Genomic DNA, 20,008 nt, shown 5'->3' with positions numbered 1-20,008 from the left:
GCAAATTATAAAGATAGTAGAAAGAAAAGGAGCTGGAAAAAGTGAATAGGACACAAGGATGCTCTTGTACAAGTAGAAGATAGAAAATTCAGATGGTTAAGGCAAAGAAAATGAACAAGGGAATAGTCGCAAATGTTGACATAAAAATGGGCAAAAGGACAACACTGAATGTTATTATTTTAAACTTCGTGTGGAGTTAAGTGCAAGGGCTTTGACTATGGTGGTGGGTTTGGATGTGCTAGCTGAGACTCCTTTCACCCCAGTTTTAATATCCAGAAATAAAGTTTGTCTTATAGTGTGAGCTGTCAATTGAGCCTGCTTTTCAACAGAAAAGGAGAGAAAGAGAGAGACACCTCTGTCCTCACAACAGAGCAAGGCAAGATTAATCCTTTCCTGTCAGTGAAGAAGGAAACAAGCTGAGCTGGATGCAAGCCTGGGGCAGGACAAGCCTCCATCCCACACACATGCCTGGCCTGACAGGGGTTGTGTCATCTCGTGCCAATACACAGTATCAAGCCAGCTTTTCAGCTTATATTTAATTTAGTTCTTGCTCTATACATTGATGTTTGAGCTTGTTAATCTACCTGACCCATCAAAACCTGCAAGAACTGCTGCCTCCTCTGAGCTTTTTCACTGCTTTATCCAGAGTTTGAAGTGGAGATGGTGAATTCTAAATTTAGAGTGACTTCAGCAGCACGCAGCATCTACTCGTGCTTGCACTCCACTGTCTGAAAAGATGATGACCAAACCAAATCCAGATTTCCTTTTAATCTGGCCTATTTTAAATCAAACTGCAAAGAAAGATACTAAAGCTGCTACTGTGAAACGTGCTGCTCCATGAATTAGTAATTGTGTTTATCTTCTACATTGGGGATTTTTTTGCCTGTGTTGCTGTTTTCTTACTGCCACTCAAAGTGAGGAGCTTTTATTTGAATGAGACTGTTTCAAAGCATTTTTACACTCATGTAGAGGCAGGGACTTATTTACTTTCTGACAGTTATTTACTTCCCGTAAATATTTCACAGCCACAGGATCTCCCAGATGAAAGCAGAGTTTGCTCTGTGCTCCTGTTCTGGAGTCTAATTAAAAACGGAATAAAATGGGAGGGATGGAGCTAAAGTGCTAACTGCCATGGATGTGTCTAGAGGGAATTCAGCAAGGGAGCCTGCTTCTTGGCACAACTATTGAAGCATAAAAGCAGAGAAAAAATGCCCAACACAGAACTGAAAGCCCTGAGATGGATGAGAGGAGAGGCTTTCAGAGGCAGGAGAGCCGACACTGCTCCTGTACAAACTGTCTGCTGCCATCACTGAAAAGTTGTTCCTCGTTGCTATTTCACATCACCAAAGCCAGACCCCTCCTTTGGCCTAAGTACCCCTCACACAGCACAGAACTGAAGTCACCAGCAGCATCTCCGTGTGCTTGCATCCCCACCAGCCCAGAGCCACCACCACAGGAACAAGGTTTCTGCATCCTGGAAAGCTGAGGGCACATCCTCACCTGGGGTAGGTCACTAATGCAACTGATGTACAAATACAGCTTAGTACCTATAGAGGTTATAGGACTTGTAGCAGAATTGGTACTTTCTCCAGCATGTTAATCACTACAACAGAATGTTTGGCACTGCAAAGGACTCCATGCCTGTGCTACCTTTATATTTGGATAATTTCCCACACTCACTGCTCCAGAAAAAGCCAGGGACTTCAAAGTGATCAAATAAAGAATAAGAAAACATAAAGATCAAGTATTACTTTCCCTGGTTTGTTTTTTTTTCTCAGAAATGCATTGTTTGCTGTTGGTTAAGGAAAGATTACTTACCACAGCTGTGTAGAGGGCAAGGATAAATTGCTAAGGGCTTTGGGTGAGGATTTTTCACTTAAAAGAGTGCATTTGGAGACAAGGGAGATTATGAAAAATCCTTTAACATGATCTTCAAGCTATCAGGCTGTTTAACATTATTGATCAATGAAGCCAGAGCACATTTTAAAAAAAAATCTATCAGATTAAAATGGAAGTAGATTTCTTGTTCTGATTTCTCATAAACTTCATTTCACTTTGCATCGGGGATCTTCTCTGAAAGAGGAACAAATCCCCAAGCCAGAGGTGGTGGCCCTGCCAGGAATATGCTGCCCTACATCTCTGCCAGCTCATTCTGCCTTGGACACAAACACAGGCCCAGCAACCACATGTGTGTGATGGTTCTATTCGAACAAAAAAAGGGACATTTTTCAATAAAAGCCCTAAACCTAACACCTCAAATGAAAAGACACATCTCCTAACAACTCATTGCTACAGAAATCCTATTTAACAAGAAGGAACATGATTTGGGTGTGTATTTTAAGTACCCTTCTTTTTTAATACCTTCTTTATAAGTCAAAATATATGCAGATTTGATTGATGTCATCCAGCTGAACAGCAAAGCTTTCATCTCCGAAGTGCCCATGATGGGGATCACAATTCTGTGGATTTTGTGTGCAAAATAAATAAAAAGAAGGACTTTTCCTTCAAATTAGTGCCCCAGAAGTTGTCAGCAATAGTAGTAAACAATAGAAATTATTTGTATTAATAGCTATGTTTATTCTAATGATGTTGGCATTCTCTGTAAAGATTAGTTGGCAATAATGTTGCAAATACTATTACAAGGGAAATATGCACTATAAACCTAAAATAATTTGACTGACCTATGTTCTGAAGTAAAATATTTACGGTAATGAGATTCTAATTATCCCTTGTTATGGCAGACCATTCTCCACACTCCTCTTTATTGATAGGAGATGTATTGTTTCAGCATTTTAACTCAATTTATTTTCTCACATTTGCATTTTCTTATGCATGGAAAATGAGAGATGATCATTACCTTCTTCACTTTGCATTCAATTTACATCAACAGCACATTACCTCATCCTAACTCATTTATCTACCACAGAAATTTGATAACAAAAGCTACTGTCGGTGATGAATAAAGATTGTTTCAAATGAAGCAAGAAGAAACAAGATGAATTATAAGTTTCAGGACCTTTTGTTTGCTCAAGAAAGGGAAGATAAAGGATTTTTTCCACCTAGGCAACACGGATCTCACGAGGCTTTAATTCACATTCAGAATCTTCTATTTACCTGCAGCTGATCAGTCTGTGTTGTATACAAAAGTAACTCCAAATACCCATGCAACCATAAATGTCTCTCCCATTTGCTTCATGAAGGAACATTCTTAATTTTTTGGACTGAGTGCACAGAATTTATGGTTCATAAGCTCAAGCAAACACTTTAACAACTACCCAAGGGTTATTGTAACCTCATAGAAACTAGTAGCTCTCCAGCTTGGAAGACACTTCTCTGGGTGGTGTTTGCCTGCTTGTGAGCACTCACAGCACCATGAAGCACACTGTGGGATACCCTTGCACTGACAATAGCAGAATATCCATCTTGCTATGCTGGAAACTAATGAAACCTGCCAGATCCCCTTTTCTAGCTCCCCTGCTTTAACAAGCCATCAGAGCCTTGAGGTTCTTGCTGCTTTTCCCAAGCCTAGTACTAGAGCTAAGCCAATACCAAAAGGCAATAGCATAACCAGCACATTACAAATGGAGTTCTTCTTTAAAACACCTCTGTCTAAGACTTTTTGGTAGCTGGGCAAGCCCCGGATGTGCACAGGTACAATGATGGATTCCAGTTCTGCCCTGTGCATGGTGAAGTGGGGGGAGAAGCAGAAACTTGGAAGCAGGTTTTGAGGAACAGATCATTGGTGGAAAGCCCACAAGCATTCCCTGGAGTGAGAGGAATGATTTTGGCTTACGTTCCTTACAGCTCCCCAAAGGAGGGAGGTCAGGGGACAGTTCTGGCTTTTCCAGAAGTTTATGTTTCTTTTTTTTTTTTTTTACAATAATCAGTGTTTTCCCAAAAGCAATTACTCACCTTGAAATAGGTCTTCATACTAAGGGAAAGTCAGAAGAAGGGAAGAGATGGGGTTTAAAACTTGTAAGTAACCCACCATTAAATATAAATGGTTTCATGCAAACCCCCACCCTTCCTTTTCTGTATGAAAACCTACTATTTTTCCTATTTCCCTCATCTTCCCTTCCTTTGAGTGTACTCTTTGGCCAGTGTGGATCAGGAGCAGCCTGTGGACCTGCCCTGGGCAGAGGTTTCTCTACAGCCAGGATCCTGCCTGCTCTCCCTGCTCCAGAGTGCCACCTCTCAGCACATCCCTACACCAACCAGTGTCCAAGCCACTGAGTAGCAGGTTCCTTCCTGCAAGCTCAGGTACAGGACCTAGGAAACTCTGTATGTGTCCAGGGTTTGCCCCAGCAGACCTGGATAATGGACCAATCACCTCACTTCATCCAGGTTTTTAATTAGGTAACCCATCCTGGCTGACACAGCCTTGCTCCAAGGATGCCTGGTCTCTGAGAGGGAACATTATCTGTAGGGTCATCTTCAAGGGAATTGCACCTGCTCTTTTTGATGAAACATGGACTGCGGTGAAGTCTTTGAAAATGCTACTGTTGACTTTCATCTGGTCAACATCCCCTGGGTAGGAATGGGAAATTCAGTGCTTTAAAGAGATTCTCTGAAGCTCAATTAAGTTATTCTTGAGCTATACTCAACCCCCAAACATGGCAGTAATATCCCACACAGCAGAAAACGAGCCCAAGGACTGCAAAAACCTGGCTTGTTTCTTGTGCATGGACATGCCCCCTCCAATAGCACCCAAGCTGTCATTTCAAGCTTCAGCAATGGCACATCTGGGGACCTTAAATTAAAGGGTTACCCAGAGTCAATAAACAGTCACTTGCACTTTGGAACTATTGACTGAGCTCCACCACACGAACAAGTTGTCAGCGAGAGGTCTGGGCGGTGGGAAGAAGATGGCAAATATCCCCCTCATACTCTTCATTTGTCTTCTGGCAGCTTGTCTTGGTGATGAAAGTACAGGTGAGTCCATTTAAAACCTAGAAAATCCTTCACTTTTGGGTACTGGGTGTTATAGACACTGGCAAAGAGACAGTTTGTCACTTGATAGTGGGACAGCTTGTGCAGTCTTATAAGAGACGACAGCTCAGAGGGATTGCTGCATTTCATAGCTCCTCCTTAAAGCTCTGGTTCTTTTCTTGGGAATGAAATAATAGTTTTTATGCTGATTTTACAGACTGTGTCACAGGGATTAATTTTAAGAATGGAATTTTTCTTAGCTTTTTTTTGCAGCTTTTAAGCTTTCAGAGCTTGATTCAGCCATTTTAGAATGCACACACATACACACACAGAAGCTAAAAAGGGGAGAGAGTTGCTCATGGAGTAACATCCACACATCTTTGTGTGCCATCACTTTGTCCTGGAGTACAAACAAGTGCTCACATCCATAAAACAGTCATTGGATTTGCCACTGCAAGGATTGTTTAAAGCTAAGCCCAGCGTGAATTTAACAAAGACTGTAAGATGCAGCCAAAACTGTAGACAAGATAGAGCAGTTGATGGATGTGGGCAATCACACATAGTAATGCAGGCTGTTGCTTGATTTATCTGTAGCAGCAACAGTTCCAGCAGAGTCTGGTTCACATCCAGTGTGAGTTCTTGTTTGCTGCAAGGCTGATCTTTCTTCTTTCATTAAAACATTGCTAGTAGGAGGTTTAAAAAAAGGCTCTTTCCAAAATGTTTGCTAAGCAGTGAAAAGTGAGCAGAACCTCATATTGGTACCACCACCCACTCAGGTGTACCCACTATAAAATACAGTACTCAGCTGGCAGGACAGGTGTACCCCCCCATCACTTGGCCCGGAGACCCATCTCACCCTCTCAGATACTGGTTCAGAAGTTGGTAAATCATGTGTGAGTGTATTCTTAGTGTGAGGATGGTTTCCAGCCAGGTAAGTACCATTCCTGTCACCCCACGGCGCCTGCAACCTTCAGTCCAAATCAAGTTTTGATTGTAAAGCAGCATGTGGGATGAGTAAGCAACGGAGAAAAACTAGAGGGATATGAGGGAAGGTAAAACTGCATTCATTAAAATGAGTTCCCTCCATTAAATGGGTTAATTACAGCAGGTGCCTGGTACATCCCACTGGGAAGAGAAGAAGGAGCATGTCTGACAGCTGCCTCACTCCATGCAGGGCAATGTGCAGCTGTGCCCACACCGTGTTCCCTGGGCACTGAGCACGTGGGGAGCCCAACAGGGTGACAAAACCATGGAAGGCTGCTCCATCATTCCCACCTGAGCCTTTCCAGCCCAGCTTGGGGTCAAGCTGGAGGCTGAAGCCCATGCCAAGAGGAGAAGGGGGCAGGTCTTCCCCAGCCAGGATGTGCAGCCACACAGCTGAGGAGGCTGACCTGGCTGTACATTCATGTCCCACATGTAAACCACAACCCTGCAGCTGGGAAGGGACCAGCAGTGTTTGAAACAAGCCTGGCTTCATCAGAGGTCAGTGCTGTACCCATCCTTTTCATTTTAACCAAAACCACACTGGTATGAGGAGGGCAGAGGTGCAACCTTGCTGTACAATGATTAAAAGCTGTTAGTTCAATCTCTTGCAGAAAGATCTGACAGTGAAGGGGCTTGTTACACTATCAGTGGAATGGTGTCAATCAGACCAACCTGCCTGGGGCTCATGAGAGCTCAACAAAGCTGATGGCCTGAAGGCTTTGTGAGGTTGGGGTCTGCTCTGCATCGGGTGCAGGAGTTAGCGATGAGATGGGACAAGTGGCTGGTACTCACCCCTCACTCTCCTGTATGCCCACCTGGCTGAGCTCATGCTCTCTTTAGCCCTCAGAGGGGTCAGTCCAACAGGTGCCCAACCCCCTTCCAGCACAGAGCCCCCAGATGAGGGCCCGTGTCCCAGGTGGCCACCAGCAGCTCCAAGAGCTGCTCCACCGTGCCATCTGGTGACAAAAAGGGACACGCTGCGAGTGCTAAGGGAGGGTGGAGAGAGAGGAGAAGCTGGGGAAGCAAAGTGGGGAGCTCCTTCGGGTGAACAGTGTGTTTTAAAGCAGTGGGATGGGGTAGTAAGAGTCCTCAGCAGAGATGGGGTTCTCTGAGAGGGGAGTCAGGAGCAAACTCTGGCAGGAGGCTGCCACAGGATGGCAGCTGCTGTTGTCTCTGGTGATGGGACACATGGCCCAGGAGCTTGGCCAGCCCACTGAAGGATGCACACACCCTTGTTGACATGACAAAGCCCAGGGGGTGAGGAAGGTTCATGCCACCCTTTCTGTCAGCAGGCAATGGTGGGACCCAGGTGCATGGGCAAGGAGGAGGAGCAGGGAGAGAAGTAAATGGCCCGTTTCTTCCAAGGGCTGCAGCTGCTTGAAGAGGCAAATGGCCTTTCACAGCCAAAACAGGCAGAAGCAGCTAAAGCAGGACAAGTTCTGCATCCAAACAAGACCTCACCAAGCAGCAGCATGAAAAAGCCTATTATTTTCCCCTCTCAAACAGCTTATTCCAGTCTGTGCATCTGTGATAGAAGCTACACCCTCTGCTTTGGGGTATTTTAAGCATCAAACTTCAGGGCTCCCAATCACTGTCTTGCCATCAGTCATTTCTGTCTATTGACTGTTTTGACACTTGGTTCTCCAAATTTGATGCTTTCAGTTGCGCTTAAGTTGGGCACCAAAGAAACGTCAGGTAGATGATAACACTCAGGAAATATCCTTGGCCATGGGGCAAGAGGGGGTGAATGCCTGAAAAGGGCTTGCTTTCTGGGAGAACAAAACCCTGACAGTCCATCCCAGCTGTACCACACGTGCTGCTCTCCAGCCCCTATTTCTGTTCCAATCGCAGTCTTCATCGAGAACAAAGAGGCAAGCTCGGTTCTGCAGAGGCAAAAACGAGCCAACTCAAACAGACTAGAAGAGTTTATTCCTGGGAACCTGGAGAGAGAATGTATAGAAGAAAAATGCAGCTTTGAAGAAGCCCGAGAAGTATTTGAAAACCAAGAGAAAACGGTGAGTGTCACTGCTGCAAAATGGCAACACCTTGTTCCCCCCTGCCCACACCTCTACAAGCCCTTCAGGTGAGTCCCAGAGAGGGAAGAGGAGTGAACAGCAAGGGGATAACCTGCAGGGCCAAGAGCAGCATCTGGCATGGCTGATTCTCATTCATGATCCATCTCTTGGGCTGGGGAACTGCTTTAAAGGGTTTGTAGGTCACCATTGGGATTATGGAGGGTGGTTTCCCTGCAAGTCTTTTCCTTCAGTTTTGGAGTCATCCCTGTACTACTTCAGCCAGACAGTGCCCAGAAATTAGAAAACAAAGGAAACTTATTTTCTTTTTTATTTTTTCTTCCCTTTGCAGATGGAGTTTTGGAAAACATACGTTGGTAAGAGCTGCTTTCTTCCTGTTCAAATGATTAATACTCATCTCTCAGTGCATAAATAGCAGATCTTATTGTAACAAATGTATTCCAGCATCCAGTAACTGTTATGTCTCAGAGCCATGCACCCTAAATTCTGCAGCCACCAACAGCCTGGGTCTGTCCTGTTGGTATAGAAATGGCAAGCCACAAAAAAAATAAAGAAATGTCTTAGCATTTACTTTTTTCAGATAGGCTTTTTGGAATAGACTTCCAAAACCTCGCGGAACAAAACCAGTTCACACAGACCACGGGATCTGTTGAGCCCAGGTCACGCTCTGGGCTTCTGCTTTCAGCTGTGTTATAGAGTAAAACACCACAGCAATAATTAACACCCCTTCAGCAAACAGCAAATGCTCTGTTCTCAAGCAGAGATCTCCAGATAAGGCCCAGCCTCATGAAAGCACAGCGTGAATCCCTAGAAATGCCATATTAAAGTGGAGCCTCAACATGATCATAGCAAACAGCTGTTTGCAATTCACACCATTGCTCCCAAACCCTTTCTTCACTGTTTTCTTTTTCCTTTTCAGTCTCCACCTCCAAGGACTCCTCAGTCCCTTAACAAAAAGATTTCAATGCCCACTACAACATCTGAAACTAATTTTAAGGACATTTCAATAAATGAACTGCTTCGTAGATTGGCGAAGCGCCCAGAACATCTCACTAAAAGGCCTTAAATAATTCAGATTATTCAGTCCAGACTATAAAATAAAAAAGTTACATTTGCATTGTAGGACTGTCCTCTGAAAAAACAGCTGATGAAATTCAACACTAAGTTTGTTTCCCTGCCACAAATTAGCTCATAAAAAGTAAGGAATGCCATATATTCCTCTATCATTTAAAGTGCCTGATTTACTGTTCAGTTTACAAGCTGCTATTCCCAACATGTGTAGCCCACAGGAGCTCATCCCTTGCCCAACACCTAAGCCCCAGTTGCCCTCACCAGGGAACAACAACTGCAGTCCTCACGTTATGTGCAACCCCCAACAGACAAGACAAAACCATTTCGTTCCTGTTTGCAGTTTTACTTTCCAGCCCACTCCTGAAAGCACCATTAACTGCCACACTTACTGGCAGGACACGAAACTCAGCAAGGCCTTCCTCTGTGTCTTGGCATAAACATTTCAAAGGGCATTCCCTGCCATTTAATATCACTAATTTACTCTTTCACAGTGTTAGATCACCAATTTTGCAATAATGAGTATTTTTGTTAAAGTTTCAGCTTATCAGCTGTAGGCAACTGTGAAAATAAAAGCTCTAACATGGAAGGGAAAATCTCAACCAATTAACAGTAGTACAAGACCGAGAAAGAAAGAGCAATGACAAAGGTTCTCAATCCTAGTACAGAGAGGTCTCCAAACCCAAATGGTTGGATCCAAACTTTCACAGAACAGACAGTACTTTTAAAATAATCCAGATTAAGATACTCTAACCACTCTTGAGGAAGCAAGCCTTCTAAATTTGTCTGTCTAACCTGGCCAAGACACAAGGTCCTGTTGAGATGTTGCATGAGGGTGACTGAAGAGGGGTTCTACAGAAAGGAGCAGAACTGACCCACGTAGGACAGGGTACACAATTAGGACTCTGGGTAAAGAGCTGATGATGTTACCCCAGTGCTGACATTGTCAGCACACTTGAGTGCCAGGATCTGACTTATTTTTCATTACAAAGAAGGAAGCAATGCAATGTCTTGCTCATCTTTAGTAGGAGGCTTGCACAGAGCAAGGCTCCAGCATGTGACCGGCACGAGCCATGGTGGACAGTCATATTTGTTAACTCTCCTGTCTTCTCTCCAAGATGGAGATCAGTGCGACCCCAACCCATGCAAAAATGGAGCCGTGTGCAAGGACGGAATAAATTCCTATGTGTGCTGGTGCCCAGCTGGGTATGAAGGCAGAAACTGTGAGATAGGTATGTACTGGGGGCTCATCCAGTGGTTGTTCTGGTCTCCTTGAAATCCCGTGGGATCAAAGCGGGCGCAGAGTTTCATCCTACTGGGGAGTGTTTCAGACACATTTTGCTTTGCTGTAAGGCACTGCAGAAAAGCATAAATTCAGCCTATTGGCAATGGGATTGCAGGGGGACATGCTTGGGGATACAGGAGCAGATATTTCTGTCCTCTCCAGCCCTTGGTCACGTCCCAGGTCCACCTCTTCTGAGCACCTGCTCTTATGCAGGGTTCAACGGAGACTCAGGCTCAAGGTCTTTTGGTCAGCTGTGGCTGCCAGCACAAATGTTGACAGACAGACCTTCCTTTATCTTCCCAGCACAAACCTTTCTGGGGCTGTCAGCGTTCAGGGACAGCATTCTCACCCACTGAAAGCAAGAGTTTTCCACTGACCCCAATGGGGTCCCCATTCTCCCACTCCCCCTCTCCATTTCTCATGCCAGGATGGACAGCAGGTGCTGAGCAGGACAGGATTATCTCAACCTCCTCTCCACAGCACTCCACTGAATTCATAATTATAATTATCAGCAGCAACCTTGATTCTGAAGGCAAACAAAAGGCAAATATTTTCCTGATGGGTTGAGGAGTTTATGAAAACCAAACAGCTGATAATTTAAGCAAGAGGGATATTCAGCTCTTATATTTATAATATAATCAGGGGCTGTGCAACTTGCATAATGTGCTAGACTCACTGCACTAATAAAAGATTCTCTTTCTAGTTGTGATTCTGCTCTGGCAAGAGAGGAGTGTACGTTAAAAAGAGCATTTCAAAGCTGCATCAAATTTAAATAGTCTCATTGCAGATTTCTTGTGGAAGTGAGACAGGAGCAAAAATAGAGCTAGAAGTGAGGCGTGAAGAGGAGCTCTGTAAAAATAGTAAATGATGGCATTAAAATGGCTACAGGAAGGGAGGTGTCCTTGAGGAAGTAGGAGTGGAGTTAATCTGCTGTGAAGTTATTTGAAAACTCACTGAGAATTGCAAGGTCCTCTGCGGATTAGTGATTTCGCACCTCCAAGAGATGGTGTTCCCTCCACAGAGGAGTGAGAGGTGGGGTGGGAAAAGACAGGTGTAAATCATGGGACTCTTGCTCTGCCTCAGGCTGGGACATGTTTCATCAAACATCCAGCTGAAATAGGTCTTCCACGTCAGGCTGCCACGATTTATTGGTATGTCAGGAAGAACATAAGGCTTTGTTGGAGATTTCAACTCAGAGCCCAGTGATAATCCCAGGACAAAGCCCTGCTTGGGTTCAGGGTTTGCTCCCATCTGACACATGGTGTTCTCTACAGGCATCCACACTGGGGCTGGATTGCTGTAAGCACAGGGGGAGGAAAGCAGAACAACAGCAGGGAAATCACGTGGCTTGTAACCAAATATTTGCAGGAGTCCTCCAGGGTCAGGCTGCCAAATTTCAGAGAGCACGCAGTTGTGGGAGGCAGGAGACTGTGCCAGGACTCTGGGGGCCTTGTATAGGCTCCTCAACCTGCCTTCTTTAAGAGTTGCTTGATGCTCCTTCATTATGAGCAGGGATGTGATTTGGAAGGATGCTCTCCTTACAGACAAACATCTGACCAGTTGTATTTGGAAAAAACTCTCACAGTTTCATTTTAATTTCTTTCAGACTTCACTTGTGCTATTAAAAATGGAGGCTGCAAGCACTTCTGCAGTCATGACCCACCACAGAAGGTTGTGTGTTCCTGTGCTGCTGGCTATAGACTTCATGAAGATGGAAAGTCCTGTGAACCTACAGGTTAACTCAAACTATTTTTAAGAGATTTGGGTTAAAGTTTTCAAGGTCTTGCCCTGGATTTAGGTACATGAATCTCATAGAAATGCAATATCCTGTTGGAAACCAGACTTGTTTTCCTGCTTAGCAAATGTAAAGAGCCTGACCTGACCCTGCACTTTCCCAAAGGCAGATGTGGAGTCAGGCTCAGAGGATTCAATTTAAACATCTTTTTTTGTAGCCTAGGTGGGTGGAGAGGGAGGGTAGTTGTCCAGGAGTTTGTTCATAAGGCAAATGCTTGTCTTAGGTGGCTGCTCACACAGGCTACTCTCCCACCTGCAGCCACATTATATTTCTAGATGTGGATCAGTAGTTTCCTGGAGGCAGAAAAGTGATGTTCAGCTATACCAGCATCCATTCAGCCAGAGCTCACTCCCATGTTCTTCCAATAGGAGCTACTGTTTGGTTACTTCTACGCTGAGGATGCCTTGGACTTTTTCAGAACAAAATATGATCTTTCTAACTGTAAATTCTTCTGATAGTCCATTTCATGGCTGGTCATCACCCAGTTAAAATTATCCGAGTTGGGTGGATACAAGTAAAGCTTTTTTGTGGTGTGTCCTCCCAACAGTGTGTATTTGCATTCAGAGACCCTCAATAACAACTAGTCAAACAAAGTGGTTTAGCTGTGGTATCAAGTGAGGTGGAAGGGAAATGCATTGCTTGAGGCTGCAGCTTCATAAAGGGCTAAAGAATAGCTGGTTCTTGCTATATTCCCCAGCTTTACCTTGCTCCTGAGCTGTTACAATAACTAACTACACAGACGTGCAGACCCAACCCACTACAACAAAGCAAGTTAATTGGGCATGAACATCTCAGAAACACGTCTGGCAGAGGAGAGAGGAGACTTTGCAGACAAATATTTTGTCATCTAAAGTCAATTTAACATTTGATGCTATCATATTTCTAACACCTGAGTGTAACAGGTTTGCACATCTGAGATTGCATGCAGGTACCTACACGGGTGAGATAGTTTCCTAAGATCTGACAGCTATAGCCAGGAACTCTTTGAGCTCTTGGAAGTGCTGGCTTTCAGGAATCAGTGTAGGAAGTATCTTAGGCTGGGAGTCCTGTTAACAGAGATAATTAAGATCTCAGGCCTGTGTTGCCCAACATGCTGTATCACTTTCACTGGACCAGAAAGGTTTACTGTTAGCAATAAGATCATCTTTCAGGTTGGGTAACTGCCCTTCCTGCAAAAGCTTAGCTTTTGTTGTCTCTGAAACCTTCATTTCCTGGCCTATCCTCAGGGGTAGCACTTGCCATCATTCAACACTTATTTAAGTCCTGTTCCTAAAGCAGGCTGTTTAACAATAAAGGATGAAATCTCCATAGGCCACACTCACATATGATTTTACACTAATGTTTGTTTGCTCAGTGCTGTCAAAAGCTTTTTAGATGAAAGACAATGCCTGATGCTATTTACTATTTTGACTGCCACTATCAGCAGGAATTCAGCACACACTGCATAGGAGAGAAATGGGAAGAACTTGTCTGAAACAAGCCTGCAGATGAGCTCTTCATTAACAGAGAAAGTCTACAACCCTAGAAAGAGTTTATTAATGTTTTCCTCACCTTGGTGCCAAGCAGGATTATCTGTACAATTGGCAGATCTTATTTCCTGTCCTCTCCCAACTGGACATTTATTGTTCTGGAGTCACTTGCCATAGAAATGCCAGCCAAGTGCCCAGCTGCCCAACATGAGCCTCCCAGGTATGCACCACAGTATCCCCCCAAAAGAAGGCACAGCTGCCCCAGCCTGTCAGGCATGCGTTCTCAACAAACAAGCTTTTTTCATTTTTAAAACTGTTCAGATGTCATTTCTAAAGCCCAGAAACAATTTATGCTTTTGCTACTTTTACATATTACCCGCACTGCGGCTCAAAGGCACAGGCATGTTTGCACAGGGTCAGCCCACTGACATGTGTCTCCCATGTCAGTCCAAAACAGGGTGCTGAGATGAGGCAGCGTTTGCCTTCTCACCTACTCCTTCAGTTGCTGTAACTCTCAGGATGACACAGCCAGACATAACTGTGACTGTTTCGCTTGCAGTGCCGTATCCCTGCGGGAAGATCACGGCTCCCGAAGCAAAGAGCAAGCTCACCCGATCCATGAACACCTTTGAGAACTGGAACATAACCAGTGATGACCATGAGGATGGTCAAGACGAGGTGCTCGACAACATCACAGAAACCAGCACTGCTGCCACCACGAAAATCACACCGATAATTAAGGAGGGCACCCGGGTTGTCGGCGGGACAGACAGCATGAAAGGCGAGGTGCCTTGGCAGGTACCAGCTATTTCTGCAACCCTCCTGTAACCCTAGCAGTCACTCTGTTAACTTATTTCTTTCTGAAGGCAGGATCATCTTACTTTTAAATACCCAAAGCCCATCTCTGAGGTTAGAATAGCACTAGGTCTCAGTTTCTTTCTGTACACGGTTTTATGTCACAGCAAAAAAAAGTTGCCTGGATGGGGGTCTACCCTGGCAAAAAAGCCACAAGAGCTCTCCCTGGTGGGGCACAAAGGATTTGGTTTTGAGCTACAGCAACAAATCGCCCAGTAGTCCAAGAATTTACCAAAATTAGGCTGAAGACTGAGGAAGGGGAGCTTTGCAAGGAACAACACAGCTCACTTTTTAGCTCCATCAGTTTCAGCAGATCATAGAATGGTTTGGGTTGGAAGGATCTTAAAGATCATCTAGTTCCAACCCTCTGCCATGGGCAGGGACACCTTTTGCTAGTTCAGGTTTACACAAACGCATGGGTGTGATATCCTCCTGCTTCCACAGGTTCTCCTGCTGGACAGTAATGGTGAGGGCTTCTGTGGTGCATCCATCATCAATGAGAAATGGGTGGTGACAGCAGCGCACTGCCTGGAGAAAGGCCTTGACATCTCTGCTGTGGCAGGTGAGCACCTCAGGCAGCATCGGGACAGAGCAGGGGAGGGACATGAGACAGGACTTGCACAGGCCAGGCCAAGGCATTGCACAGAACACTGATCCACACCATCATGGTGGGCAGCAGCGTGGCACAAGCTATAGGGCACAGGGGCCCCAGTTGCAGGTTGCAGCATTTCATCAGCCTGGTCCCTGCAAGTACCACCACCTCTGGTGGGAGAAGTGAGCTGGGTCTGGCCTTGGTCCCAAAGCCACGGAGCTGCTGGACCATATTGTAGACACAGTTCAACCTGACCGCAGGCAAGCTCACCTGAGCCAGACATCCAGGATGCTTTAAAGCCCTATGGACTTCAGTTAAAATGCTGCCTCATGAACTGGTGTGGTGGATGTTTATCTCTGCTGGCCACGCAGCCCTCACTGGAGAGTTCTGATCTCGGAGATCACACTACATTTTCACACAACTCTCAGAGAACTCTCAGGATTTGTGTGGCTGCTTCAAGAGGAGCATCAGTCACCTGACTACCTCCTTGCAAGGAAAAGATGACTACTTTTGCTCCTAACTTTTTAAAAGTAAATAGAATTTATGTCTTGAGGTAGAGAAACCAGGCTGGCATGTGGGAAAGTGTGCTTGTACAGCAGGATCTCTGAGGGAGTTAGACACAGGCCCTTTAGCGAGGCTGCACAACAGGTTATGCTGCTACTTAAAAAGACAAATGTGTATCCGTTTGAAAAACGGTGTTTCCCCCTGACTGGTGGCACCCAACTGTGCCAGACCTCCCGCTAGGAAGCCTGCTGATAACTCAGCGTGGGGCTTTGATGAGCGTCAAGGTGCCACATTTCATAGCTGTGGTAGAATCAGCTTCCCCAAACTATTTGTTTCTCCCCCGTATGAATATCTACATAGGTTACACCAATAGGTACAGGAGGGGAACAGTGACATGGTTAGTAATTGCTACCAGCAGTACTGAGAGGAGGCATGGAAGATCCATGCTTTCTGTTGAAGCACTATGAAATGTCGTAGTGACAAAAATGACATTTTATCTCAGCCTTGACACACTGAGTTTATACCTCCACAAATGAGCTCATCAAAAGGGCTCCAGCTGCACCTTTATCTTCCATGCTAACAAGGTGAAGCTCCTGAGTGTGCCTGGCTGGACTCTGGAGGCTTACTGCCATGGGGCTGGGCACTACTGCCAGGTCCTGGCAGGATGAGGCTCACAGCTTGCACACAGCATTTTTTGCTATCTATTTCCAGACAGTTTTGCTGGAAAGCTGAGCTCAAAGTCCAGCCTTGCACCTCTTAATGTGGAAAAGCATAAAATGCCCAATGCAAAAACAGTTTCCCCCTAAAAATCACATTTCCACCTCGCCAGAAGTTTTGTGTTTGCTGCACATGCATGCAAACTGCCTCTCCTTTCAGGCTCTCTCCTGAACGTCACACACTCCCTCCATTTAGGATATGTTATCAGCCAAGCCCCCTTGCTCTCCCTTCACACCACTCTGTGGCACTGCTGGGTTTCCAGGGCAGAATTTTGGCCAGACAACAAGTCAAGAAAGCAAAATATGGTTATGCAGGGCTCCAGGGATTATTGAATTTGTGCCTGCACCACGTACACAGCATAGGCAACATCAGAGTTCTTCACATCCATTTGTGCTTTGTATATAACATCTTAGGAGACCAAAAAATCTATAGCAGGAGGTGGGAGAGGCATTTCCCTCCCCTGTGCTGCTTTGCCTCTCCACTTTAATCCCTGAAACATATTTTTAGGTCCCCAGCAGTAGCAAGCAGCTGTAATGTAAGAAAAACCATCTGAAAGTCTCCTCCACATCTGTCTTGCATTTACACTGTACAAACACAGCCTGCAAAGGAGCTGACATTCACACTCTGCCGCAAAAAAACCCTCCCAGAGCACATCGGCAGCACCAGCCACCCCTCCCACCTTCGCCAGCATTAGCGTGACCGCAGAAATCCAACTCACCTCTCTCGCAGGCTCCGTGCTGCTCCTCGCAGGCAGCCACAGCAGACACAGGACACGGACAGGGCCAGCAGTGCTGCAGATATTGTTTAGAGGAGACGGTATATTCTGGAGATCACAGCAGAGCGTGTAGAAACCCCGCAGCAGGGGTTAAACGCACCCTGCGCCTCTGGGGCTGCGAGAAAGCAATCGCGAAAAGTCATCCTGCTCTCCAGCTTTCAGCACAGGCAGCACGCGGGCGGGAGAAGGGATACAGCTACAGGCAGACCCAGATCTGCCCATTCGTCGACCTGAGACCACAGAACATTTTCCTTTCCCTCTACCTGTTACACAAACCGGGAGGGGAGGTAACAGGCTGCCGCAACTCAATCACAGGAACCTGAAGCTGCCCGGCAGTGATTGCGAGCAGCTGAGCCTCAGGCGGGCGGTGGAATCTCAGGCACCTGTGAGCACCAGGATGTGGCATTTTGTAGCTCCTGCACCCCATTTTGCCCCGTGGCTGTGTGGTTTTAGAAAAGGGAAGGTCAGGTTTCTTTTCCTAATAAATTACTTATTTTAAACCAAGATTTTTCATCAACGGGCTTTGTTCCCTCTGATGCAAGAACAACACCCCCTCTTTGAGGGTACTAAATCCCCCAAACAGCCACATTGCTACTAACTCTGGCAAAACATCTGGATCTTTGGCACATGATTGGATGATGTGTGCCTGGTGTCACACCTGTGGGTTCAGGTTCTGCCAGCTGCAGGGACAGAGGAGGCACTGCCGTGAGGAAACCTCCGGCACCCTTTGACAAGGAGCAAGTAGCCTGGCCAGTACCAGTCTCCCAGCAATCCCAGGGCTCAGCTCTTTGCAGCCACTTGGCTGGGCTGGAATTGCATTGGCATGGCCTCCCCAGGGCACGATCACTGGTCTGGCCACGGAGGGATCAGGCTCGAGTCACACTTGTCTCCGCAGGTGAACACAACACTCGGGAGGATGACCACACAGAGCAGCGGCGTAAAGTGGTGAAAGCCCTTCCCCACCCCACGTACGACGCCTCGATCAACGAGTACCACAACGACATTGCCCTCCTGGAGCTGGACGAGCCCCTCGTTTTCAACAGCTACGTCACCCCCATCTGCCTCGGCAGCCGGGAGTTCACCAATGCCCTGCTGAAGCAGGGCACGGGGACGGTGAGCGGCTGGGGCCGCCTGCACTACCGCGGCCGGCCGGCCACCACCCTCCAGGTCGTCAAGGTGCCCTTTGTTGACCGGCCGACCTGCCTCAAGAGCACCTCCACCACCATCCTGCAGAACATGTTCTGCGCAGGTTACCCGTCGGGGGGCAAGGACACCTGTGAGGGGGACAGCGGAGGGCCCTACACCACTGAGATCGAGGGCACCTGGTTTCTCACAGGGATCACCAGTTGGGGTGAGGAATGTGCCAAGCCAGGCAAATATGGCATCTACACCAGGGTCTCCAAGTATGTGAAGTGGATAAAGCAAAACACGAAGCTTGCCTAACCCCAAGGAGTGTTATGCTGTGCTGGGGAGGCTACACTGTGCTGGGGGATGGACTGGTTAGTTGAAGAGAGACACATAGCAATCTCCATGTTTTTGAGAAATCATTGCAGTTTAATAAACATTTCTAAATGAAATAACCTCTGCTCTTGGAAGGCAAAAGTTAAGAGAACACAATGAAAATGTGGTAATAAAGAAATAAAAAGCCCTTTTAATGGTCCATGACTGTATTCCTGAATGCACTGGCACTGCTGAGGTGGTGTAAGTCCCCAAATCCTGAATGCAGAGGCTGGTGTGGATGAGCTGGGGACTGGCTCACACGTGCCCCGGGCCACCATTCCACCAACACTGCCCACAGCTGCCACACAGCACTGTGGGCAAGGGAAGCCCAGCAGGCACTGGTGCCTCAGACACCAGTATCCACCATCAACCCAGTAGTAGGAGTCCATGAGGGAGGTGAACACGCACAGCAGTGCACCCACATTGCTCTTGGCCAGATGTTTTCACATGAGCCAGGCTGAGATGGATCACAGGCAGCAGAAATGCTCCTCCTGCTCTAGGACAGCATAAAATTGACTGCAAAAATTACCTAAAATATGTATAAAACTCATCTAAAGGTAGTGGTGGGCTTTATGCTAATGATTTCTGCTGAGCCATGTTAGGATTATAAAAAGAACTGCTTAGTGTCCTGGTGTTTATATTAATCATGTTAAATTAGAGACTGCAGCAACAGGCACTGCTGGTAGTGATGGAGACTGTGTGTTGCCCTCCCCAAACAACCTCCCCTTGTGGGATGTCCCCTGAGCACAGACAGCTTGGGACACCCCAGAGGCAGACAGTTCCCTGGGAGACACCTTCCCCATGCCCAGGGTGGGCACTGGCACTGAGGCACAGGCAAAGGGAAGTGGCATTCCAGGGAAAGGTGATGCTGGGCAGAGGTCCTTTGTCAGGGTGATTCAAGTGGGTTTAATTCAGTTCCCAGCTTCAAGAGAAGGGAATAATCCCAGAGGAAGGGAGGTTTACCTCTGATCAGTGCTGGTTCACCTTGTATCTCTTTCCACAGAAAAATCCAGAGGTGCATGGGGAAACAGCATGGCCTTTGGGAACTGCACTAGGATGCCTGGCATGGGCAGCTCATGCACAGGCTTTACCAGGCACCATGCATGGGACACCAGCACATCCCCAGAGGCAGAACTCACTGACAGGGGTCTCCTCCCTCCCTGCTGGAGAGATGTGTCCCCAAGACCACTTCTCTCCCACCTGGAAGAGGGCTGTTGTTGCCCACATAGCCCCCATGGACCCACCCATGAGCACAGCCCTGTGGTCCTCAGCCCAGAGGTCCCTCCTGGCAGCTCTGCCCAGTGCTGGAATGAAGGGAAGGCTGGGGATGGAGACACCCTGAGCCAGGGTGGGATTTCAGTAGCTGCTCTTTCAGACGTCAGTATGAGTGCTTGGATTCCTCTCCCAATTTCATTGTCACTACATCCAGCGAGAAGCTAATTGGATCATCTGCCACTGATTTACCTTGAAATCAAAATGCATATAAGAAGGTTTTAGTTGTT

General features: G+C 46.5%; 3 protein-coding genes across 3 annotated transcripts in view; 1 reads left to right on the top strand and 2 right to left on the bottom strand.

Annotated features, from left to right (window-relative positions):
* FGF13 (fibroblast growth factor 13) overlaps window positions 1–17,004 on the bottom strand; it is a 314,139-nt gene extending 297,135 nt beyond the window's left edge. Inside the window, exon 1 of the mRNA XM_032701955.1 lies at window positions 16,950–17,004. The gene's annotated coding sequence lies outside the window, so the exon portion shown is untranslated. The remainder of the gene's footprint in view (window positions 1–16,949) is intronic.
* F9 (coagulation factor IX) lies at window positions 4,798–18,666 on the top strand. Its single transcript, XM_032701949.1, has 8 exons — window positions 4,798–4,932; window positions 7,765–7,928; window positions 8,278–8,302; window positions 10,133–10,246; window positions 11,906–12,034; window positions 14,123–14,361; window positions 14,863–14,980; window positions 17,902–18,666. Exons 1-8 carry the CDS (start codon window positions 4,866–4,868, stop codon window positions 18,447–18,449), a joined length of 1,404 nt encoding a protein of 467 aa, XP_032557840.1. The 5' UTR covers window positions 4,798–4,865; the 3' UTR covers window positions 18,450–18,666.
* Window positions 18,667–19,869: 1,203 nt separating this feature from the next.
* Window positions 19,870–20,008, bottom strand: part of MCF2 (MCF.2 cell line derived transforming sequence) — a 59,512-nt gene continuing 59,373 nt past the window's right edge. The window contains exon 30 of the mRNA XM_032701946.1: window positions 19,870–19,970. Coding sequence (XP_032557837.1) covers window positions 19,885–19,970 — 86 coding nt within the window. The 3' untranslated portion in view covers window positions 19,870–19,884. The remainder of the gene's footprint in view (window positions 19,971–20,008) is intronic.

The sequence above is a fragment of the Chiroxiphia lanceolata genome, chromosome 14, assembly GCF_009829145.1.
Source record: "Chiroxiphia lanceolata isolate bChiLan1 chromosome 14, bChiLan1.pri, whole genome shotgun sequence".
NCBI lineage: Eukaryota > Metazoa > Chordata > Aves > Passeriformes > Pipridae > Chiroxiphia > Chiroxiphia lanceolata.
This window is presented reverse-complemented; position numbering and strand designations above follow the sequence as displayed.